The 26,119-nt window shown below is 43.6% G+C and overlaps 1 protein-coding gene across 3 annotated transcripts in view; it reads right to left on the bottom strand.

Moving 5' to 3' along the window:
- Positions 1-26,119, bottom strand: part of LOC112666643 (adhesion G protein-coupled receptor E2-like) — a 30,533-nt gene that overhangs the window by 1,612 nt on the left and 2,802 nt on the right. The window contains exons 2-19 of one of the 3 annotated variants that reach the window (XM_025457825.3): positions 25,964-26,017; positions 21,628-21,777; positions 19,592-19,642; positions 19,160-19,294; positions 15,191-15,346; positions 14,328-14,456; positions 13,755-13,801; positions 13,537-13,614; positions 12,987-13,164; positions 8,066-8,173; positions 7,676-7,899; positions 7,294-7,473; positions 6,042-6,239; positions 5,525-5,760; positions 2,325-2,391; positions 1,827-1,918; positions 675-843; positions 479-589 (exon numbers count right to left, since the gene is read on the bottom strand). In XM_025457825.3, the coding sequence (XP_025313610.1) occupies positions 479-589; positions 675-843; positions 1,827-1,918; positions 2,325-2,391; positions 5,525-5,760; positions 6,042-6,239; positions 7,294-7,473; positions 7,676-7,899; positions 8,066-8,173; positions 12,987-13,164; positions 13,537-13,614; positions 13,755-13,801; positions 14,328-14,456; positions 15,191-15,346; positions 19,160-19,294; positions 19,592-19,642; positions 21,628-21,777; positions 25,964-26,017 (2,363 nt within the window). The remainder of the gene's footprint in view (positions 1-478; positions 590-674; positions 844-1,826; positions 1,919-2,324; positions 2,392-5,524; positions 5,761-6,041; positions 6,240-7,293; positions 7,474-7,675; positions 7,900-8,065; positions 8,174-12,986; positions 13,165-13,536; positions 13,615-13,754; positions 13,802-14,327; positions 14,457-15,190; positions 15,347-19,159; positions 19,295-19,591; positions 19,643-21,627; positions 21,778-25,963; positions 26,018-26,119) is intronic. The other 2 variants (XM_025457827.3, XM_025457826.3) reach the window with 2 other exon arrangements.

Here is a 26,119-nt window from a genome sequence, read left to right as displayed (position 1 = left end):
TTCAATTTAATTTTATGACTATAGATACATATTTATTGTTCATCACATACAGGGATGGCATAGAGTGACTTGAGATAATTAATGTGCGGTGACTCTGAGCATCTTGTGTAACAGTGTTACAGATCATTACTTACTGATTACTTGGTTGACCACAGCATCTTTTTCTGTTTATGAGTACTTTGTATTTTGTCACTAAGTACAATTAAAAAGGGATTGCACCCATGTCACACAAGGTGGGTGCTTTACAATTGTGGGGAAAGAGGACAGTCATGTACAAGGGTCAACATGAGCATATAAATGAATGAAAGTATAAAAAGACCTCCTTTCAAGACAGGGAAGTGCTTTCTGGGGATTCCAGGAGAAAACCAAGTGTGAGCCATCCTAGGGCACTGACTGCTATATACAGGTTGTCCAGTGAGGTAGGCACGAACTTCCCAAGAGGATTGGTTAGTGCTCTGGGAACACTGCAAAATCTTACCACACTGTGTTTGGAGGCATTGGACATGGTCCCACTGGAGAGAGTGTACTGCTCAGACTCAGCTTTGGTTTTCCTGACACCTTTGAACCATTTCTTGTATTGCTCTCGGACCTGCAGAGGCAAAGCATGCTTGGGTCAGCTCATTTGAGGGGACAGAAGTGGGGAGGAGTCCCAGGTGGGAGCTGGGCAGTGATACCTGATGGCTGAGGAGGCAGTACACCAGGAAGATGAAGACACCCTGCAGACTGTTGATGATGGTGAATAGGTAAGCCATGATGTGGGCAGCTGGACCCACCTGAAGGACGCCCAGGCACCATGTGCAGCCCAGGATGAAGAGCTGAGCTGTGGCTTTAAATGTCAGCATCCTGGGTAGGAAGAGAAAGGAGGCTCATGATGCCTGCACAAAGAGCAACACAACCAGAGCTGGTTTTATATCTACTCCATGGATGCTTCTGACTGAGTTGTGATTGACTTTGATCTTTATTGTCAATGATTCCCTAAAAAGAAACACTATTTGGATCCAGGATGGCATTTTGACTTGGACTGAGGATTATGGTGACACTACAGAATGTGGGTCTCAAAAAGCTCATGATGTTTCATGAAGACCCCCAATTTTATTCGACCAACATTACCCAGAGAGTTCTGTGCACCTGGCTTTAGGCTGGGGTCAGGGCATTCAACAAAGACAAGACTTCTATTCTTGCAGGTCTTAAAGTCTAGTGGAAACCCAAAAACAAATGATCACTTATACCCTTTGCAAAGTAAGTTACTTCTGCTCAGGTCCAATCTAGGGCTGTTCCTGTCCTCACCCTCCCCATGAATGAGCCAGGACATGCTTTGCCCAGCATAGAGGCCACTGATTCTGTGCAAAGTTGAGGAGAGCAGAGGACATTCCAAAACTCTCAGATGATGTGATATGTGGATGATGAAGCTGAGTTCACTGGGTGCAAGAGAAGGGGAAGGCAGAGAGCAGAGCATGCATGAAGGTATGGGCATGATGGGGTGGAGTGGTTCTGGAAACTGCTATGTGATTTCCTGAATGCATTATAAGGGTATGAATGTTCTCAGGACCTTTTTCATAGGGCCATAGTAGCAATCCCTGCTTATCAGAACAAAGCTGGTTCTCTCTGCAGCTGAAGTAGTTTATTGGTGGGGTGTGCACAGATGGAATGTTTTTGGCATGGGTGTCAGTAACAAACCACAGAATCTGAGCTGGTGGCCAAGGAGGGTGGTGGCACCTCTCTCCTCCAGTCCCCTAGGGAGCCCTGTGAAGGGACATCAGAGCCTTGGAGCCAGGAGGATAATGCTCTGTATGGGTGGCGGTGTGTACCTCTGACCCATAACACACCTTGTGTTCCGGAGGGTGGATACATCTCTGTTGAGTGAAGAGAGATTCTTTTTCACAATCCAAAAGGTCATCAGAAAGAAAGCCAAATTTATCTGCAGAAAACCCACAGATATATTACCTACACTCCACATCTGGCAAAATTTCCTCTTTGCTCACCCAACACCTAACCCAGCAGGGAAGATTTGAGTTTCAAACAGTCCGAGAAAAGCAGACTAAACACCCAGTAGTAACTCAGGCCCATGTCTGTCCCGTAACTTTGATGACCACTTCAATGCAATTTGCATGGGAATTCCGAATTTTAGTCCTGACAGTGCCATGTCTCAGGAAACACCTTAGTCCTGGTTTTACAATGGGAATTCCTGCCTCCTGGGAGCCTCTCATCATTCCTGGGGCAACTGGAATGATTGCTCATCCTGCCTGTAACCCTCCTGATACACCTGGCCTTTGAATGATCCTCAGCTGGGCAGGTGGGCTGCTCTGATATCATGCACTACTCACGGAGAAGATGGTGCAGATGGGGCCAAGGAAGGTCCATATAAATCCCTTGTCTGTGTGGAGCCAGCACCTAAGAGAGATGGAAAGAGATTCAAGAAAATATGGGCCTTGTGGATTAATAAATAAACATCTCCCTCACCTCCTAGTGTTTCCTCCTGCTTCATTCATTATTTTATTACTGCTTTTTTTTTTGGTTAAAACATTTAACATACCCTCCTACCAAACTTTAAGTATATAATACACTATTGTTAATGATATGTACTATGTGCTATAGATCTAAACTTATTTATTTTTGCAGAACTACAACTTTGTATATGCCTTTGATGGTGGCAATGGTCATGGGTATTAGCCCCAAACTCATCAGGTTGTGTACATTTAATTACATACATCATTTTACATGTCAATCACACCTTACTAAAGTGGTCTTTAAAAAAGATGAGTTCCTTTCAAAAAGCTCTTCTATATCTTGGCTCCCAGGTATGCTGGCAGAAATAAATATAATTTTAAAAAAGAAAATAAAGGTATTGATCAACAAATTATGTTTTTTTTGACAAATATTGAATGTCTCTTCTATGTTAGGATCTGTGCTTGGCTCTGAAGACCCAGATGGATTAGGGTAGAGTGGTCTCAGTTCTCAGGGGGACATCAGTGATATGGGAGGATCAACAATTAGCCCTTAGATAAAAACAAGATGATTAGTTTTATGATCAAGTATGAGGAGCTCAGACACCTGCACCCCGATGTTTATAGCAGCAATGTCCACAATAGCCAAACTGTGGAAGGAGTCTCGGTGTCCATCGAAAGATGAATGGATAAAGAAGATGTGGTTTATGTATACAATGGAATATTACTCAGCCATTAGAAATGACAAGTATCCACCATTTGCTTCGATGTGGATGGAACTGGAGGGTATTTTACTTATTTAAATAAGTCAATCGGAGAAGGACAAACATTATACGTTCTCATTCATTTGGGGAATATAAATAACAGCGAAAGGGAATAGAAGGGAAGGGAGAAGAAATGGGTAGGAAATATCAGAAAGGGAGACAGAACATGAAGACTCCTAACTCTGGGAACCGAACTAGGGGTGGTGGAAGGGGAGGAGGGCGGGGGGTGGGGGTGACCGGGTGACGGGCATTGAGGTGGGCACTTGACGGGATGAGCACTGGGTGTTATTCTATATGTTGGTAAATTGAACACCAATAAAAAATAAATTTATAAAAAAATAAAATAAAATATTGTGTATAACATGCAAAAAAAAAAAAGTATGAGTAGCTATGAGGACATGTAGTTGGATCCATAACTTGGTCCAGAGTATAGGAAATCCAGATACTTGGGAAGGGTTTCCCTGAAAGAACTGAATTGTATTTATGCTGAGATATGAGGGGTGAGTAGGTGTATAGACAAGGTGAAACTTTTGGACCATGGAAGAGATGAGTAAAAAAACACAAATGAAACAACACAGTGAGCCTGCCCCAGTGGTACGGCTCATGAGCACTACATACTTTATTCCTCTTGAGGACACAGGTACTCACATGCCCACAGGTCAGGCATCTCAAGACCACTCTGAGAGCAATGACAGAGTTGGACTTCAGCCCCAGAGAGGGGAGCTGTGAGTGAGGTGGGAGGTGTGAGGGCCAGGGAGAGGGTCAAACGGACCCAGCAAGAAGCATCAAAGTGAAGCTTTGAAGGGAGGCAAATTGCAGCCTGTGGGCCAGGGTGGTTACCACCTGCTGTTGTAAGTGGGTTTTACTGGAACGCACAGTCCTTCCCTCCTGGATTGTCTGTGACTGTTTCTGTGCTCTGATGACAGAGCTGAGTAGTTGCAGCAAAGACCAGAGGGCCCACAAAACTAGAAGTCTTGATTATTTGGCTCTTTATGGACAAGTTCCCTGACCTTTATGCTCAACTCCCTAGGGAGGCTAGCTGGCCAGGGCTCGCTGATGTAGCTGAGTACTCATGTCATCAGGATAGGTGTGTGTTGTGAGTGCCAGACTGCATGTGACCAACTCTGCCATCAACCTGCTGTGTGACCTTGGCCATGTTAGTGAATCTCCTTGTATCTCAGTTCCTCATCTGTATAATGGCTTGATACTAGTTTCTACTTCATAGGTTGTGAGGGGATGATTTGAGCTGACACACAAAACAGTGATTGTATATCAGAAGTTGTTTCTAGATCTTAGCTGTGGTCAGTTACTTCATCATGCAAATGACCCTCTGTTTCTTTTAAAATTAGAAGAGAGGGCAGCCCGGGTGGCTCAGCGGTTTAGCGCCACCTTCATCCCAGGGCATGATCCTGGAGACCAGGGATCAAGTCCCACGATCCCCACGTCAGGCTCCCTGCATGGAGCCTGCTTCTCCTTCTTCCTGTGTCTCTGCTTCTCTCTCTCTCTCTCTCTCTCTCTCCCTGCCCCCTCTGTGTTCTCTCATGAATAAATAAATAAAATCTTAAAAAAAATAAAATTAGAAGAGAGTTTACACAAATCAATGCCATCTATTCATTTCAGTTTTACTTTCTGGAGGATAAAACTGCCCCTCAATCAATGCAATAAATACTATATTAATATATATTTACTAATACATATAAAGCTATTTATATTATAGACTGTATCCATTAATATAAAATAGCTATTAATATAATATACACTTAATATTTATTTATTTATTTTTTTGTCTTTAATATAATCCCTTTTATTTCAGCCTTTCTGCTTACTTCTCTGACCAATTACAGTTTTTTTTTTCAACTCTAGAATATATGTAAAGCCATTCAAAATTGTTAACTAGTGCCCCCGTGGGCAACAATTTACCAACTAGAGTACAATCTTTCTGGAATGTTCCTTCTATATTTAAAATAATGAAATCTAAAAGATTAAAAACCATCACCTCATTTATCTTAAGTAAAGATTAATTTGTAATCATTAAACACCATTAATGTTATAGTAATGTACAGCTATTAACATAATGCACAATATTATTTAAATAAATAATTATTAACATACTTTATAATAAACATTTAAAATAATTACATCCTAATGACTTAAAAACAATTATTTCAGTGAACACAATCTTTCACCAGGTAGATGTTTTTGGAGTGGTCATTGACCTTTTCTCTGCCTATCATGATCTGATGGAATTAAATCACTATTGGTTCTATGATGGCCATGGTCATGCTGGAGAAGAGGACAGTGGAAATTTGCACTTACCGGGTGGGTGTTCCATAAAGGTGAGGCCTGGATGCAGCAGAAATGGCCACAATTACAGCCGGGACTCCGTAGCCCACAGGGAACATGAGCTTCTTCATAAGCATGCTCACACTGGAGTAGTTGATCACTTTCAGGTTGCGTGCAGTGAGGAAGAGGTGTAGAGCCTCCAGCAGCATCCAGGTGAAGGAGGCCAGGTAGAGATAGTGTAAGGCACCCGCAATGATGGAGCACAGCACCTGGGGGAGGAGAAAGGTGCCACCAGGAGTGATTGTCAGAGAGGAGGGTGGCCCCAGGACCTGTTCCATACCTTGCATTGGAGAGAATGCTCATATATATGGTGGAGTTGTCAGGAGACGATTTGTCTTCTAGTTCGTTAGTCAATGTGGAATAGGCTATTTACCCTTCAAAATATCCCTGGGACCCAATATTATTTTATTAAGATATCAATGCAGCACAGCTCCATGAACTGAGCATCCTCTGGGGCAGGGCAGGGGCTCCCTTGAGACTGTGTCAATACCTTGATCTTGGTCTGGTCAATGGCGATGAGGAAGAGCAGGTGGGCCAGGAAGAGGCAGATTGAGAGCTGCAGGTGGAGGGAGGTGCTGGTGTTCTGGATTGCTTTGCACAGCAGGAAGGTGAGGGCTGCCAGGAGGAGGCACAGCAGAGAGAGGCTCAGCCCCATGTAGGTGATCACAGCCAGCACGGGATCATCCTCCTGGGATCCAGCCAAGAGAAGCAAAGACATCACAGTCACATTTTCCTGGTCTGGGGTAATGACTCTTCCATTTAAATTTTTTTTTGTTGTTTTTATTTTTGTTGTAGCCAAGTCAGGAAAGAAGGAGGCAGGTAAGTTTATGTTTTTGATTAAGTTCCTCCAGGATCAGAATGCTAGAATTTTATGGAAATCTGAACTGATTAACTCAGTCCTTGGAAGTGAGGAGTAAGAGAGTCCTTACTTAAGACAAAGCTCTGGAACCCCCAACGGTTTATTTTACTTTACAGATCACCTAAGTAAGTCTTTGGTTGTAATCCAGAGGAAGTAACCAGTTCACGTGGCCAGGGGAGCAGGCAAACATAACTCCTAACCCACTTTCACTCACTGGCTTTCCTGGCCCCATTGGACCTCTGCCACCACGGAATCTTTCTTTTAAGGCCCCAGAGAGCCCCTGTCTACAGCCTTCCTGTCCTGAAGACCCCTGTGATAGGCAGAATTTTAATTTGGCAATGATAGAATGTGTACACACAGTTTCTTCAGTTAAAGCCATTTAAGGTGCTGCTGTGAAAGGATTTTGGAGCTGTAATTCCGGTCCTGTGTCTATTGTGGGTGGGCCTGGCCTAATCATGTTAGCTCTTAAAAGCTCTGGGTACTCTGAGAGAAGATTCAAAGTTTGAGTGTTTGCGGTGAGAGGGCTCCTCCTGCTGGCCTCTGGTTAAAAATGGCAATACACTGTAAGAGCCCATGACAGAAGGAATGGAGGTAGCCCCTAGGAGCTGAGCAGGGTCCCCTGCTCACAGTTTGCTAGAAAGTGGAACCCCAGTCTTACAACTGCAAGGAACTGAAACCTGCCAGCAACCAGGGAGCTCACAGGAGGACCCTGAGCCTCAGAGGAGGATGCGGCTCTGGCTGATTTCAGACTTGTAAGACCCTGAACAGCAACTGAGCCACACCATGACTGACTGCTGCTCTGAAGAAACCACAAGATATAAACATCTGTTTTTTTTTTTAAAAAGTAATAGACATGAGGTGCAGCCCCTTTCAAGGCTCTCACCTGCACATCATAGTGGGCCATGAGGACGGCAAAGCTGCTGAGGTGGGTGCACTGGCAGGTGGTGCTGGTATCTCTACTGTTCACCATTGTGCAGCCTCTGGTGGACCAATGACCAGATCCATCCTGACTGTGCTCCCAGAAGACACAGAACACCTTTTGTGTTGGCCCAGCGGTCACTGACTGTAGGAAAAACATAGGTGGGAGTTGGTGGTTCTGGTGCTCAGAAATGCTTATCCAAAGCTGGCTTGCAAAGGGCTTTCCTGGGGGAATGATGCACTAATGGGGGACCTCCCGCAGAACCTCAAGGCTGAGTTAGGCAGCGAGGCTGTGCCCAGGACCCAGGTTCCTTCCACATCCACAGCCCCATGCCATCAGCACTCACATGGTGGGAGAAGATGAAAGTGACGGGGGAACTGAGATTCTGGGTGACCTTGTTGCTCATAAATGCAGAGATGACATCTGAGAGCAGGACAGGGGAGGGTTCTTGCAGCGAGATCTTGTGTGCCTCATGCAGAACTGCCTGCTTCTCAGGCTCCACGACCAGAGGGGCTTCAGCCAGCAACTTGCCCATCCCCGGAGTGGAGATGAGGCCCACCACAGAAGGGCCTGCAGGACGAGACCGATGTTGATATCTTGCGGTGCACAATGAACCCCGTCCTCCTCAGATGGACTCTTTGTGGTCCCACCAAAGCCCCCTTTCCCTTTAATCTTCAGTTCCCTGTTTGTCACATCCTTTGGCATCTTGTGAGCTTCCTCCCATCTTGGCCATTACCTGAGTCACCAGAATCATGCACCACATCCCAGTTCAACATCATCTTCACCTGATTCTGACTCAAGATGACATTTCTGTCTCCTTGCTCCCACAGTTTCAGGGACAGGTCTGTATGATGTCAGAGTTATATAAGGGAGTAAGTTAGTATTTGTGGCTGTAATGGTTGGTATAATATCATTTTATGTGTGTATATAGATATATTTTTATAAAAATATTTAATACATTACATAAATCTATAATATAGATACTGTGTATATAATATAAAAATACACAAAAACCATATAATATATAATATGATGTTGAATATTACATATTGTATAATTTATGGAATGCACACATAATATATAAGTATAATATAGCATATGCATATTTTAGATAGCATATGTAATTTTAGTATTTTATTTAAATTCAACTTGCCAAACATTATATGGTCTCATTCGTTTGGGGAATATAAAAAATAGTGAAAGGGAATAAAGGGGAAAGGAGAAAAAATGAGTGGGAAATATCAGAAAGGGGGACAGAACATGAAAGCCTAACTCTGGGAAACGAACTAGGGGTGGTGGAAGGGGAGGTGGGTGGGGGGTGGGGGTGACTGGGTGACGGGCACTGAGGGGGGCACTTGACGGGATGAGCACTGGGTGTTATTCTGTATGTTGGCAAATTGAACACCAATAAAAAAATAAATTTATAAAAAATAGTGAAAGGAAATAAAGGGGAAAGGGGAGAAAATGAGTGAAAATATCAGTGAGGGTGACAAAACATGAGAGACACCTAGCTCTGGGAAATGAACAAGGGGTGGTGAAAGGGGAGGTGGGTGGGGGTTTGGGGGGACTAGATGACGGGCACTGAGGGGGGCACTTGACGGGATGAGCACTGGGTGTTATGCTATATGTTGGCAAATTGAACTCCAATAAAAAAAACATCACAAGAAAATAAAACTATAAACCAATCTGTTATGAACATAGATGCCAAAATCATCAATAAAATATGAGGAATAATTTTATGCAAGATTGCTCAAGACTTGTACATAGAAAACTGTAAACCATGTTCATGGGTGGAAGATTCATTATTATTATGGCAGTAGTCCTCTCAGAGACGTACAGATTCAATGCAGTCTCTAGCAGGATTCCAAAATAGTTTTAATTATTTAATTTTGCAGAAATGAAAAAGCTCATCCTAATCTTCACAGGGCATTGCAAGTGGGCCAAATACTGAAAACTATCCTGAAAATGAAAAACAAAATTGGAGTACTAAAAAAAAAAAATTGGAGTACTTACACCTTCTAATTTCAAAACTGATTACTAACTTACAGTAATCAGAACAGTAGGGCACTGACATAAAGAGAGTCACACAGACCAGTAAAATAGAATTGAAAGTCCAGAAACAAACCCATACATCTCTGGTTCATTAATTTCCAACAACTGGTGCCAAGACCCTTCAGTGGAAAAAGAGAAGTCTCTCAACAAAAACTGGCACAAGTCCTGGCACATCTGGCTATCCACACACAAAAAAGGAAGCTGGAAAAATTAATTCAAAATGAGTCAAAGACTTACATTTAATTTTTTAAAAATTTATTTCATTTTTTAAAATTTAAATTCAATTTAATTAATATATAGTGTATTATATGTTTCAGAGGTAGAATTTAGTGATGCATCAGTTGCATATAGCACCCAGTGCCCATTACATCAAGTGTCCTCCTTAATGCCTATCATCCAGTTACCCCATCCCCTACTGCCCTCCCTTCCAGCAACCCTCAGTTTGTTTCCTATAGTTAAGTGTCTCTTATGGTTTGTCTCCCTTCCTGATTTTATCTTATTTTATTTTTCCTACCCTTTGCCTAAGTTCATTTGTTTTGTTTCTTAAATTCCACATATGAGTGAAATCATAAGATATTTTTCTTTCTCTGACTTATTTCACTTAGCATAATACTCTCTAGTTCCATCCATGTTGTTACAAATGGCAAGATTTCATTCTTTTTGATGGTCAAGTAATATTCATTGCATCCATATATATACATATATATACAAACCACATTTATATTATATATATATATAACATATATATACAAAACACATTCTCTTCATCCATTCAGCTGAAAGACCTACATTTATGAGCTAAAACTAGAACACTTTGGAGAAAACACACTTTGGAGAAATCTTCATGGCCTTGGATTTGGCAGTGGATTCTTAGGTATGACACCAAATATCCATTTCGCAAAAGAAAAAAAAAAACAGAGAAAATGAATTTCATCACAATGGAAGCATCTATTCATTAAAGTGAAAGACCATGGAGAAAGTGCAAAGATAATCTATGGAGTGGGAGAAAAAATTAGTGGATCATACGTGTCATAGAGAGCACACCTGAACTCCAATGTCCATAGCAGCAATGTCCACAATAGCCAAACTGTGGAAGGAGCCATGATGTCTTTCAATAGATGAATGGATAAAGAAGATGTGGCATATATATACAAGGGAATAATACCCAGTCATCAGAGAGGATGAATACCTACCATTTACATTGACATGGATGGCACTGGAGGGTATTATGCTGAATGAAAGAAGTCACTTGGAGAAAGACAGTTATCATATGATTTCACTCATATGTAGAATATAAGAAATAGTGAAAGGGACCATAAGAGAGAGGAGAGAAACTGAGTGGGGAAAAATCAGAGAGGAAGACAAACCATGAGAGACTCCTAACTCTGGGAAACAATTAAGAGGTTGCAGGAGGGGAGGTGGGTGAGGGGGGTAGGGTAAATGGGTGGCAGGCATTAAGGAGGGCACATGATGAGATGAGCACTAGGTGTTATACTATATGTTGACAAATTGAATTTAAATAAAATATAAAAAAATAAAAGAGTCTACTATCAGAATACATAAAGAACTCTTACAGCTCAACAACGAAAAGCCAAATGAATTAAAACATAGTCAAAGGACTTGCATAGACATTTCTCCAAGAATTTACACATATGTTCAACAATTTACAGAAAAAGATGTGAAACATCATGAATCATCAGAGAAGTGCAAATCAAAACCACCATGAGATATCCCCTGACATATACTGAAAAGACTACAGGAAAACAAACAAACAAACAAAAAACAAACAAACAAACAAACAAAAACAAAAAAAGGAAAGTACCAAGTGTTGCTGAAGGTGTAGAAATTGGAGCCCATTTCTGGTGGGGATGGAAAATAATTTGGTGGTTCTCAAAATGTTGAACATAGAATTACCCTATAACTCACAAACTCCAATGCTAATTGTGTATCCCCAAAGAACTGAAAACAGTTATTCATCCAAAAAACATGAACCCATTTTCATAGTAGCACTATTCACAATAGTTGAAAAGTGGCAACAAACTAAATGTTCATCAGTGCATGGAGGGCTGAACAGGTGCTGTATCCATATGCAATGGAATATTATTCAGCCATAAGAAAGAATGAAACACTGATAGAATCTACATCATGGATGAACCTTGAAAACATTATACTAGGTAAAAGAAGCCACACTATGAAGCAACATAGTGCATGATTCTCTCTATATGAAATGTCCAGAACAGGCATAGAAAACAGACCGGTGTGGCCAGGGATTGAGGGAGGGGAGAAATGAGGAATGACTCCTGAAGGAGGCACAGTGCTTACTTCAGGGCTGATGAATATATTTTAGAAGTACAGGCGATGATTACAACTTTGTAGTGTACTAAATGCCACTGAATTTGGGCACCTGGGTGGCTCAGTTGGTTGAGCATCTGACTCTTGATTTCAGCTCAGGTCATGATCTCAGTGTCATGGGAGAGAGCCTTGCATCAGGCTCCTTCTCGACTTGGAGTCTGCTTGAGGATTTTCTTCTCTCTATGTCCCTCCCCACTGCTCTTGCCTTCTCTCTCCCTCTAAAATAAATAAATAAATCTTAAAAAATAAATGCCACTGAATTGCACACTTTGTTTAAAATGGAGAATTTTATGGTACATGAATTTTACCTCAAATAAAACACTTAAATATCAGACTGTATTAAATTCATATTAATCCAAATTAAATAAATTGCTTTCTTGGGAAGCCATTTCTCCTTTCTCTTAAATTCTTCACTATCATTAATTCATCTGCTCATAATTTATTTTGTATTAACATGTATATTAGTTATACTTTTTTTTTATTTATTTATGATAGGCACACAGTGAGAGAGAGAGAGGCAGAGACACAGGCAGAGGGAGAAGCAGGCTCCATACACCGGGAGCCCGATGTGGGATTCGATCCCGGGTCTCCAGGATCGCGCCCTGGGCCAAAGGCAGGCGCCAAACCGCTGCGCCACCCAGGGATCCCTAGTTATACTTTTATTCATTTCCTTTTTTATTAGAACACTATACTAGTTTCAAGTGTACAACATAATGATTTCTTATTTGTATATATTGCAAAAGGATCACCACAGAAAGCCTAGGTAAGATCTGGCACCACACAGTCAAAAATTTTTTTTCCCCTGTGATAAGAACTTTCAAGATTTACTCTTGCAGCAACTTTGAAATATGTAACATCATATTAGTAATTATAGTCACAATGCTGTGCCTTACATCCCATGGCTTATTTATTTTGTATCTCCTGACCTCCTTCACCCATTTAGCTCACTGCCCACATCCACACACCGCACGAATACCCTTCTCATCCCCACCGCTGGCAACCACCAATCTGTATCTATGAGTTTGTGTTTGTGTGTGTGTGTTTTTTTTAAAGATTCCACATATAAGTAAGATCACATGACACTGTCCTTCTATGACTTATTTTACTTAGCATAATTTATTCATTTCTTTTTAACCACTTTTTAAAAGTTGTTTATAACTGTAACACTAAGATACAAGTATGGTCTCTCTGCTCCAGTGAGATCAGGCAACAAATGAGGTGGGGAACGGGCAGAGCAGGAGCCCAGTACTTACCTGTGCCTGCAGATGCATTGAAGGTCAATGTCCCATTGGACAGAGCCTGGCTCATATTTCTCAGGGAATTCTCCAGGCCAGTGAGCAGATTAGTGGCCACACGGTGTTGCTCTGAGCGAGGCAGGGCCTTCAGGTCCTCGGGGGTCTCCAGCAGCTCATCTACCCCCTGTATGAGGTCCTGGGGGAAAGCAGCTGCTGAAGTAAGTGATTCATGGGCCAGGCAGACTGCATGAAAAGGCTGTCCACTTAGCCTCAGAGTAAAGATCCTAGAGACTATCTATTTGGGGGATCAAAGTGGCATTGTTTGGGATATCCTGGGATTACCCCTGCAATCCAGCCACTCATGGTCAATCCTACTCATGAATGCCAAGGATGACATCAGCCCAAATTCCAGGAATAGTAAGAGGAAGGGTTGTAAGTGCAAGTAGGTGTCTAATAGTGAGTACAAATACTTGGATGTTTGCTTTTCCTGCCCACCCTGGGAGAGGTGGGGCCTCAGAGAGCCTTGATGGGATGCCTCCAATTTGTTTCCCCTGGATTCTGGTCTTACCTGGATGGTGTTCTGGACAAAGTCTGGTTTGAACTCTCTGTGCAGATCTTGGACTCTTTGAAAGAAGCGAGAGAGTGTCTGGGGAGAGGGGAGATGAGGAAGTCAAAGAGCCTCAGTGTGGGTCCTGAAGCTTGAGGAAAATGGTGGCCAGGCAGGGTAAGGGGCTCATGCTTTAAGGAAGGATTTCCTGTCTTATGGTCCCTGCTGGGGCCACTCACCTGGCTCTTGATTCCACGGGGTGGAGTCCAGGTGGGGAAAAAGATGCCTGCAGGGGATAACGGTGGTTCACTAGGTGTGAGAATCTCTGTGTGTGTGTGTGTTGAGGGGAGTGGTCTGGGGATAGGTAAGGCTAGGTAAATTCCCAGGTGGTCACTTGGTTATTTAGGGACCCTAGTTTGGGCATATAAGCATTAGGAAGGCCCTATGTCTCCTCCCTGTTGAGTGGGTGCCTTTTCTTATTCATACAGAGATGCACTATGGGTCAATGTGGTGGCCCAGATGCTCAGCTATCTAGGTGTGGATGGAATTGGACTGAGTCCTCCCTGTCTTCAGCCCCAATGCCCTCAGCTTCCCTGGGCAGCTTTAAGCCAAGGTGAAGAAATCATGGCCATCTATGTCCTAGCCTGAGCATTTGGACAAAGGCCAGAGTAGGTCTTCTAGGGAACCATGTGCAGGGAAAGTGCCACAGTTCCCAGTCAAGATCCTGTCTGGCTCCCAGTGATGGACTTTGTTTTAATTCCATCACGGCAACTGCTTACTTGCTGGTGTTCAATGATAACTTCCATTGGTACCTCTTCTAGATGAAAACCTCTTATCATCCAGCTCTCCATGTGTGTATGGTGGATCCTTGTTATCCAGCTTAGGCTTGACACAACATCCTTCTGGGTTCTGGTCATCTGGTCTGCTCGTAGTATTATGAACTGAAATTATTTGGGACAGTCAGGGTAAGCTTTGTGCAGGGAAATAGACAGAGGCTGGGTAGCTGAGAAGGGGCGCCTAGATGTCATAACTGTTGCCCAGGGAGAATGCTGGCCCAGGAAAGGGGGCTGGCCCTCCCATATTCCCATTGCAGTGTTTCTGGATGGGGTTCCTGGGTCCAACATGGCCAGGAAGTCTGAGGTTTCCTGACATGGGTAAACCCAAGTAGGCTCTGCAGAGGAAAGGTCTCATCCTGGCAGTTGATGATGATGAGAAGGGATTTTGCACTGGAAACAATATCCTGTGAGTTCCTGAAATATCTTTTTTTAAAAAATATTTTATTTATTTATTCATGAGAGACACACACAGAGAGAGGCAGAGACATAGGCAGAGGGAGAAGCAGGCTCCCTGCAGGGAGCCCAATGTGGGACTCGATTCCAGAACCCTGGGATCACAATGTGAGCCAAAGGCATATGCTCAGCCACTGAGACACCCAGATGCCCCAGTTTTTCTGAAATATCTTGAGTGCCATCCTTTTTTTTTTATTTTACAAAAATAAGATAGCAGGGGGGCAAGGGGATGCTTTAAAGTGACCCTCTGCAGAGGGCTCTGAGCCCTGGGGTTTAAAGCTGGATGGGTGACTGGGTAGGTGCTGAGGATGGCTGTCTGATGCCTGGAGAAAGTGGAGCAGATTAAGCCTCATGGATGAGGGTATGGAAGATGGGGAGGTTCTTACCTTGACACGTATTCTCACTCTCATCCATGAACATTGTTTCCCCAGAAGCAAGCACATATCCTGGGATGCACATGCAGTAGTAGCTCCCCTCTGTGTTCTGACAGTCTGCTAACTTTCCACAGGACACTGTTGGGGGTGGTCCACACTCATTGATGTCTAGAACACAACAGGACAAAGGGTCACCTCCCAAAGGTGTGAGTTCCTACAGGGCAGAGGCCTACCTCCAGCCTGACTCTGCCAACAGGACTGGAGAGAACTCAGTTTGCAGGTGGCATTCCTGGAGCAGGTCTGAGCTGGAGCCAGCCACTCTAGAAAGTCTGCTGCCTGCTCTGCTCATCTCTACTCTCTGGCTGGCCCTGAGGGCACCTAGATTCAGACACTCTGCTGTACCATGACGGGGGCTGGAAGGAGATCTGTATCCCCTTCTGCAGGCCTTGTAGGGAGGATGGAGGCACTGAGTCCCTGTTTGCACTACTGGAGATGTGGGGGTGGGTTCCAGTCAGGGTGACTAGTGGCACTGAAGGCCACTCTCAATGCTGATTCAGTGAAGGGAGTCATGGCTGGAATCTGTCCAGGATAACACTCATTCACACCTGAGGACAAAGCCAGGTGGTCAGGCCCCTGCCCATTGACAGCTTCTACCTCTGATTACTCACTGTGACCCTAGTAAATCCCACAGTCTTTATTACCTGCTACTTTAATATCCCAATGTCAGGCATTTTTAAGGTTCTCCAAGATGTCTCTGTGGGAGTCATACTATCTCCACTCTGGAGGGATGTCCTCTCTTATAAAAGACATTGGGGATGTGAAATGAAGAAGCTGCACACAGCTAAGCCATTGGGGATGTTTTCTGGCATCTTATCTCTACCTGTTCTTTAAACATGACAGGAAAGATATCCATAGCCAGATCCTCTTTTAATAGCTCAGGGACTCACAGAGCTGGGCCTCCACCCCACCCCACAACCTTGAGGACAGGTCTCTCACCATTGCCACCATCTAAAAAGAGGAGAGGGCATTCCAATTGCCCAGATGGGGGTGAACATGAATGGATCAGGTGTGCATCTTCCCACATCTGTCATGTCCTGGTGCTATGGTCCCATAGCCTGGACCTGGGGCCTTAGAAGGAAGTCCACAATTTCTGGTGGGAAACTGCTCAGCATCATGCTGAGTCATTTCAGACTCTCAAAGTCTTGTTCCCTTGATTGGAATGTACAAGACCAAATATTCTGTCCCTGCATTCTTACTCATTTTTGCGTCCATGGTTCTTATAAAACTGTTGCTGTATTTAGCCAACAGTGTCCAGCCTCAGCTCTTTGAGTCCCTGAGCTACTCAAAGGAGACGGTTGAGAATGAGGTGCAAGGTGTGGAAGGCATGAGGACAGGAAACCCCTCAACCAGATAGATATGAATCCAGAAAGGAGCTGGGATCCAGTTATATTAGCAGTAGGATCTCCTCAGCATGATCACCCAGCCATGAATCTCCATGACAGACACATGTGCAAATGCATCAAGACTGGCTAATAGTCACAATGATATCTTTTCTTTTTTAAATCTGATAACATCTTCTTCCCAATGACACGTGGATACTTAGAAAACAAAGAAAATGTGAAAAATAAGAACAAAGAAAATCAACTGTAAGTCTACTACATGGACCATTGGATGATTTAGGTTATTTTTTTCCCTCTGCTTTTCAAACATATCAGGAACATTTTCCCTTATTATCAATAAATATGCATCTAAGATGATTTTGAGTAGAAGAATATTTCTTGGTGCAAAAATTGTTCATTTCCCCTTTTCTCCACTATTTTTTATTGTTGTAAAATGCCCATAACATAAAATTTACCTTGTTAACCATATTTAAAGCATATAAATTTCTTTTATGATCTTGCATTCTTGAAGAATAAAAGCTCTTTTGTTTTAGACCTTGATCTAGGTTCTATGACCTTATTAATTGTGCCTTTGGATAAATCAATCTCTTTGAGCCCAATTATGATCTTTTAAAAAGATGAAGGCGGGATCCCTGGGTGGCGCAGCGGTTTGGCGCCTGCCTTTGGCCCAGGGCGCGGTCCTGGATATCCGGGATCGAATCCCACGTCGGGCTCCCGGGGCATGGAGCCTGCTTCTCCCTCTGCCTGTGTCTCTGCCTCTCTCTCTCTCACTGTGTGCCTATCCTAAATAAATAAAAGTTAAAAAAAATAAAAAAAATAAAAAGATGAAGGCATAAAATTCATAGAAAAAAAAAAAACCATGGGATAAGCTCTTTGAAATTGGTCTCGGCATAGATTTTTTTGGATTTGACTCCAAACACAAAGATAAAGAAGTGGGAACACACCAAACTAAAAAGCTTCTGAACAGCAAGGGAAACCATCTACAAAGTGAAAAGGCAATCTATAATTTAGGAGAATATATTTGCAGATCATATATCTGAGAAGTGATTAACATTCAAAAAATATAAAGAACTCATTTAACACAACAGATAAAACCTAAACAATCCAACTTAAAAATGGGGAGTAGATCTGAATAAGCATTTTCCAAAGATATCCAAGTGGCCAACGGGTACATGAAAAGGTACTCATTCATTTCATCATTCATCATCAAGGAGATGTGAATCCAAACCATACTGTGATATCATCTCACAACTGTGGGAATGGCTATTAAAAAAAAGTTAAGAAATAACAAGTATTGGTGACAATGTGGGGAAAAGGGTATCTTGTGTCCTGTTGGAAGGAATGCAAATTAGTGCAGCCACTGTGGGAAAAATTCTGGAGGTTCCTCAAAAAATTAAAAATGATTCAGTAATTTCATTTCTGGATATTTATTTGAAGGAACCAGACACTCACTTGAAAAGATATCCGTGCCCTTGTGTTCATTGCAGTTTTATTTATACTAGGCAAATAATCTGTTTCTATCAATGCATGAGTGGATAATGAAAAAGTGGGTGTATTTATACAGGGGAATATCATTCAGCCATAAAAGAGAAGGCAGTCCCACCATTTGCAATGACATGGATTGATCTTGAAGGCATTATGCTAAGCGAGACAAGTCAGACAGAGAAGGACAGATGCCACATGATTTCACTTATATGCGGAATTTAAAAACAAACAACAAACAAACTAGAACTCATGGAGAGAGCAGATGAGTGAGTACCGGAGGTGGGGAGGGGTTGTTTGGGTGTGGGGGCGGAGTGGGAAGAATGGATGTAAGTGGGAAGGAAAAGCCATGCTAACTGCTTGTCTCATGGGGCTGCTGTGAGGAGCGAGGTAGGAGGAGAACCTGAGCTTCCAGGCCCTGAGTGTTTCTCTCCTCTTGTTGCTTCCACTACTTCTCTTTCCTTGCGCTATGAGAATCATCACAATAATAACAGCAGTGACCATGATAAAAGCTTGTGTTTGACAGTCTGCTCTGTACTAGGCTTTATCTGTTCTTTTTTTAATAATAAATTTATTTTTTATAATAAATTTATTTTTTATTGGTGTTCAATTTGCCAACATACAGAATAACACCCAGTGCTCATCCCGTCAAGTGCCCCCCTCAGTGCCTGTCACCCATTCACCCCCACCCCCTGCCCTCCTCCCCTTCCACCACCCCTAGTTCGTTTCCCACACATGTAAAGTTTAAACCTCACGTCATCCATGGGGGGTAGGTACAATGATTATCCCCAATTTACAGGCAAGAAAACTGAGGCATAGAGAGGAGAAATAATTTCTTACATGTCAGGTATAATCAGTGGTGAGCTGGACCTTGAACCCACGTAGCCCAGCTCTGCTGTGTAAGCTCTCATCACTCTACCTACTGATCATGAAAACCTGATTGTCCACTTCCCTCCTACTCTATTTGCTTTGTCATCTTTTTTCCTTGTTGAAGTGCTGGGTGATGCTCTCAGTGAGGCTGAGGGCTTGAGGTGTCCCCCCATTCCCCCTCATCTCCACTAACTGTGTCTGTGCCCCTCCCCCCCTCAAACCCCTGTACCATGACAACTGTCCAAGCGGCTGGTGAAGATCTCCCCAGACAAAGAACTGAAACCCGGAGAGCAGCGACAGGCGGTGGCATTGACACATGTGGATTTCAGAGGGCACCACGGAGCACAGTCTGTGGGGGCAGAGACTGTGGGAACAAAGGCCACAGTCAGAAGGCTCAAGAAATGGAGGGAGCTAGCTGCCAGCTTGGGGGTCCAGGAGTAGAGCAGAGGAGGGTAGGGAAGGGATGGCTGCCATTGGAAGAGCTCAGGAAACTCTGGATATTTTGGGAGGAGGAAGCAGCTTCTCTTATACCCAGAAGACCATCTGTGAGCCTTATCTGTGGAATAAGATTCTTTCCCCACTGCTTGTCGGTGAGACAATCCAAACCCCAGCATGCACTCCTCAGCTTATGTCACCAATGGAGCTGGCTGGGCAGACTCACCTCTCAGTTTCTGTACAGGTCCCAGTGTCAACAGCAGCAGCACCAACATCCCTAGGGAAGAAAAACAGATGACAAAGAGAGAATAGTCAAGCTCCAGTTTCAACCAGTGTCTGCAAGGTTATTGCATCCTGGCGGGTGTTTCTGCCTGTAGCCCAGGCTTTCCAGCAGAATCCACAAGCCTCCTATAGTGAACACAGAACAAGACTCAGCTTGTCTCCTCCATCTCCCTGGACTCCCTGAGAAGTCAATCAAGATAACCATAGCCTTTATGGGACCCGAGGTGCTACATGTGAGAGGACAGAGAACACACAGACAGCTGATGTCAGAGACACAACCTAGAGACTCCAACCTCTCCCAAAGAAAGGGAGTACATCTTGAAGGAGAAACTCTTCAAATCCAAGTGTCTTGCCCATATGCATGTTCTGTGTTCTCTGGCAATAGCAGAAATATGCCTGGAGAAGGCCCCGTGCTCTCTTCTGTGGTGAGTGGGTGCCTTTTCTATTTCACATGGAGCCTCTTATGGGAGAATAGTGTGGCTAGATCCTCTGCTGTCCATATGTGGATGGAAGTGGCCCAAGCCCTCTTACTCTGTCAGGCCTAGTGCCCTCAGCTTCCCTGGGTGGTTCCCAAGTGGAGTGGGGACATCATGGCCACCTGAGTCCCAGCCTAAGGACTTGGACAAGTCCAGGGTGGGCCTTTCTGGGAACTGAGTACAGGGGAAATGCTGCATTCCCTACCAGGACCTGTCATGGTTCCCAGAGATGGCCTTTGTCCTGACTTTTCCCAGGTGGATTCTCACTGCCTGCATAACTCTTGGAATCCTGGTTGTCCTGGTGGGACAGTAAACTCCCATCCATGCTAACTGTGAGACTCCAGCTTCTTGGAGATAGCCAAGAACCACACCTGAACCAGGCCCTTTAAGGGGCTTGAGGGAAAGAGTCAGGAGAATGAAGGTGATGCCAGATAGGCAAGGTCACTTGGACAGTGAGCACCAGGGCTGTAGTAAACAGTGGGGTTGAGATCCAGTCAGGCAGCTTTGGGGCAGTGAATTTACCTTTTCTGATTCCCATGAAGGAATTATCCAGACTAAAAGAAAGTGGTGAGAATTTGCATCTGAGAAAGATCAGTGGTGGGTGAGGGCGAGTGGCTGAAGAGAGGAGCAGGTGCTGATGGGTGAAAGGTGGCAGATGTTTCTGTGTTCTTGGCCCTTGGCCTCCCACCAGGGATGCAGACCTGTGGGCCATGCCAAGTAGGGATCAGCCTCCATCTTCTGTCTCTGAGTGGTCTGGGTCAAAATAGGGCCTGGGTTGACCTCCTTGGAAGTAGGTCAGGTGTCTGGCAATAGTACCCTCTCTTTCCATCCAGTCCAGATGGCAGCCTCCTCCATTCACCTAAATCTCAGAGTATGTGTAGGGTGGTCCACATCACTCTGCCCACCCACCCTTGTACAACATCTTCCAGGTCCTAGTCATCTGCCCACAAGCCTGTGGACTAAAATTATCAGAAAGGCTCAGGGAAGAGCCTTGCATGGGAAACTAGAGACAAAGGCCAAGAAGCAGTTCACAGTGCCAGGAGGCATCTTCTCCAGGCAAGGTTGTTGGCCAGGGGCAGGGCTGGTCAGAAAAGGTAGGCCCACCTTCGAATTTCCTCCCTTCCCACATTTCTGGACAGGGTTCCTGGGTACATTCTGGCATGGCTGAGCCTTTGTGGATTCTGGGGAGGGGTGGGAAGGTCTCATCTTGGCTGCTACTGATGAAGCAGAGGAAGACAGATATTGCACTGAAACATAACATGCTGTAAGCTTGTGAAGTATCTTGAATGCTACCCTGCTGTTTTCTGAAAATAAAGTGCCATGTGTCAAAGAAGATGTTCTAAGACTGTGTGAGTGGCACGTTGGAGGTATCTGAGCCTTGAGGTTTGGAAAGGGACAGGATACCAGGTAGATGCCCAGGGTGTTCTCTGATGCTTGGAGAAAGTGGGCTGAGTAATCTCAAACCGCAGGGACGAGGAGTTGGAAGGTGCAAAGTCATTCTTACCTTGACACATGTTCTCACTCTCATTCCTGAAGGCTGTCTCAGAAATAAGCTCCTGTCCTGGGCCGCACATGCAGTACTTCCCATCCATGCCCTGGCAGTCAGCATAGGCTGCACAGGACTTTCTCAATGATGGTTCACACATGTTGATGTCTGGAATACAACAAGGTGAAGGATCACTTCTCAAAGGAATAAGTTCCTACAGGGAAGAGGCCCTGGTCTCTAGTCTGACCCCATGATGAATGTTGGAAAGACACAGCTCCTAGGCAGCACTCCTGGGGGAGATCTCAGCTAGAGCCAGCTGCTCCAAAATATTGCTTACTGCTCTGCTCATCTCTGCTCTCTGGCTGGATTTGAGTCCACCTAGATTCAGGCACTGCTGTGCCTTGCATGATGGGGACAGGAAGGCCACCCTCCTCTGCAGGCCTTGTGGGGTGGACAGAGGCACTGAGTCAGGCTCCAGACCCTCCCCTGTAGTGCTGTTTGCACCACTGGAGACCTGGGGTGGTGGGCTCTAGTCAGGGTGGCAGTAGCATAGAAGGCCACCCTTGATGCTGAGGCAGCTTAGGGGCTGTCCAGAGTGATGATATGCATCATTTGCACCTGATGATAGAAACAGATGGTCAGGCCCATACTCAGAGTGGCCCAAGGTCACCTTACAATCCTCATCAAGCACTCCCCCAAATCCCAATGTCGAGCCTTTACAGGTGCCCCAGGATGTCTCTGGGGAGAATTCCCTTTAATCAGAGCCCATAATATATGAGAAATGAAGAAACAACAGGAAGATACTCCTATCTGAGTCATTGCAGGGTGGGTTCCTTGCCTCTTATCTCTTCTTGTTCTCTAAAAATGAGAGGAAAGATGCCTGTGAGCTAGGTCCCCTTTGAGTAGTTTCAGGTCCCACAGAGCTGGGGCTACACATCACTGATTAAAAATAACAGTTTAATAAGAACCAACAAGGGTGGCACGGGTGGCTCAGCGGTTTAGCGCCGCCTTCCGCCCAAGGCCTGATCCTGGAAACCCGGAATCGAGTCCCACGTCAGGCTCCCTGCATGGAGCCTGCTTCTCCCTCTGTCTGTGTCTCTGCCTCTCTCTCTGTCTCTTATGAATATATAAATAAATCTTTAAAAAAATAAGAACCAACAAGACAAGAATGCATCAAAATGCAGGGATAGAATGTTTTCTCCCAGGGCAGCCCAGGTGGCTCAGCGGTTTAGCGCCGCCTTCAGCCCAGGGTGTGATCTTGGGGACCCGGGATCGAGTCCCACGTCGGGCTCCCTGCATGGAGCCTGCTTCTCCCTCTGCCTCTCTCTCTCTCTCTCTGTCTCTCATGAATAAATAAGAAGGAGGAGAGTGGAGTTGGGGGTTGGGTGAAGGGGAGTGGGAGATACAGGCTATCCGTTATGGAATGAATAAGATATGGGAAGAAAAGGCACAGAATAAGGAATATAGTCAATGACATTGTAAGAGCAATGTGTCGATTTATGGGGATAGATGGTAGCTACACTTGTGGTGAACATAGTATAAATTTGTTGAATCGTTATGTTGTACATCTGAAGTTAATGTAACATTGTGTGTCACGTATACTTAAATAAAACAGACTTTAGAAATGTTTTCTTTAATTAGAGAGGGAGACAAACCAGGAGAGACTCCTAACTCTGGGAAGCAAACAAAGGGTTGCAGAAGGGGAGGTAGGTGGGGGGAATGGGGTGACTGGGTGACAGGCACTAAGGAGGGCATTTGATGGGATGAGCACTGGGTATTATACTATATGTTGGCAAATTGAGCTTTAATAAAATATTTAAAAAAGAAATCTTTTTTCTTTTTTAAAGTGTATTTTCATTGAAGTATAATTAACATATAGTTTTATGTTAGTTCAAGATGTACAACATAATAATTTAACAATTCTACAATGGAATATTACTCAGCCATTAGAAATGACAAATACCCACCATTTGCTTCAACATGGATGGAACTGGAGGGTATTATGCTGAGTGAAATAAGTCAATCGGAGAAGGACAAACATTATATGGTCTTATTCATTTGGGGAATATAAATAATAGTGAAAGGGAATAGATGGGAAGGGAGAAGAAATGGGTAGGAAATATCAGAAAGGGAGACAGAATATGAAGACTCCTAACTCTGGGAAACGAACTAGGGGTGGTGGAAGGGGAGGAGGACGGGGGGTGGGGGTGACTGGGTGGCGGGCACTGAGGGGGGCACTTGACGGGATGAGCACTGGGTGTTATTCTGTATGTTGGCAAATTGAACACCAATAAAAAATAAATTTATTATTAAAAAAACAATTCTAGACATTACACAGTGCTCACCATGGTGAGTGTAGTCATCACTTGTCACCAATGTTGTTATAGTATTATTGCCTCTATTCCTCATGCTGTGCTTCTCATCTCTATGACTTATTTATTTTATAGCTTTAAGCTAATCCCCTTATCTATTTTGTCCATCCCCCTGCCACCTCCCCTCTGACAACCATCAGTTTGCTCTCTGTATTTAAGAGGCTGGTTTTGTTAGTTTTATATTTTAGATTCCACATATATGTGAAATCACATGACATTTGTCTTTCTCAGTTTGACTTACTGTACTTGGCATAAGTGCAGATGGCAAGATGTCTTTTTTATGGGTAATTTTCCATTGCAGACAGATGTCACATCTTTTTTAAAAAAATATTTTATTGATTTTTAGAGAGATAGAGGGAGAGAGAGAATGAGCAGAGCAAGAGGGAGAAGCAGACTGTGTTGAGCAGGGAACCTGATGCCGGGCTTGATCCCAGGACTCTAGGATCATGACCTGAGCCAAAGGCAGACACTTAACAGACTGAGACACCCAGGTGCTCCAGATGTTGCATCTTATTTATTCTTTCATCTATGATGGACCCTTGAGTTGCTTCCATGTGTTGGCCATAGTAAATAATGCTGTAGTAAATGTTAGGGTGCATGTATCTTTTTGAATATATATGCCACATCTTCTTTATACATTAATCTGTCAAAGGACATTGTGGTTCCTTCCACAGTTGGGCTATTGTGGACATTGCTGCTATGAACATTGGAGTGCAGGTGTCCTGTCATTTCACTACATCTATATCTTTGGGGTAAATAAGTTTCTTTTGTTTTCTTTGGGTAAATACCCAGTAGTATAATTACTGGATCATATAGTATTTCTATTTTTAATTTTTTGAGGAACCTACATATAGTTTTCCACAGTGGCTACACCAGTTTCCATTCCCACTGACAGTGCATGAGGGTTCCCTTTTCTCCACATCCTCACCAATACTTAAAAACCCCTTAGTTTTATACCTGGATATGCTTCTACCACTTTATTAGTTGTAAGACTTTGGATAAGTCACTCAATCTCTTTGAGCCCAAATTTGATAATTTAAAAAATGATGCTACCTGGAAATCATAAAGTTCATGGAAGAAAACAGAGAGTAAGCTTTTTGACATTGGTGTAGGCAATGATTTTTTTGGACTTGACGCCAAAAGCAAAGGCAACAAAAGCAAAAATAGACAAGTGGGACTATATTAAACTAAAAACTTTTTTACAGCAGGGATAGCACCAAAAAAATTAAAAGGCAACCTACAATTTGGGAGAAAATATTTGCCAATCATATGTCTGATAAAGGATTAACATTAAAAATATATAAAGAATTCATACAATTCAATAGCAAAAAAACCCTTCCAAAGATTAATAATAATAATAATAATAATAATAATAATAACAACAGGTATAGGATTGAATAAACATTTTTCCAAAGAAGACATCCAAATAGTCAAGAGGTACGTGAAAATGTACTCAACATTGCTAAATCATCAGGGAAATGCAAATCAAAACAATAAGATATCACCGTCACCTGTCAGAATGGCTGTTATAAAAAAGACAAGGAATAACAACTGCTGGTGAGGATATAGGGAAAAGGGAATCTTGCGCACTGTTGGAGGGAATTTAAATTGGCAAACCATGACCATGAGGCAGGAGTTCCCCGTGAGCTCATTCTAGGAAGAGAGCCTGAGCTTTCAGGTTTGGGGGTCCTTTCCTCGTCTTATGAAAATAATCACAGTAATAACAGCAGTGACCATGATAATAGCTCATATTTGACAGTCTGCTCCATACCAGTCTTTACCTGTTCTGCACACACATAAACTTTAAACCTCACTCCATCCATGGGGGATAGGTACAATGATTATCCCCAATTTACAGACAAGCAAATTGAGGCATAGAGAGGAGAAATAATTTCTTACATGTCAGATGTAGTCAGTGGTGAGCTGGACCTTGAACCCACATTATCCCAGCTCTGCCCAGTTTCCAGTCTGGGCAGACTCACCTCTAGTCTTCTGGGCTGAAGCTCCTAATGGCAACAGCAGCAGCATCAAGAGTTCTAGGGCAGAAAAAAACAGCGAGAGAACAAAGAGAGGAGAGTGGAGCTCTAGTTTCAACCTCTGATGGCATGGTCATTGCCTCCTGGGGAAGTGGCTCTGGC

This window comes from Canis lupus, chromosome 20, assembly GCF_003254725.2.
Source record: "Canis lupus dingo isolate Sandy chromosome 20, ASM325472v2, whole genome shotgun sequence".
Lineage (NCBI taxonomy): Eukaryota > Metazoa > Chordata > Mammalia > Carnivora > Canidae > Canis > Canis lupus.
Note: the sequence above shows the minus strand (reverse complement) of the source record. Positions and strands in the feature narration are given on the sequence as shown.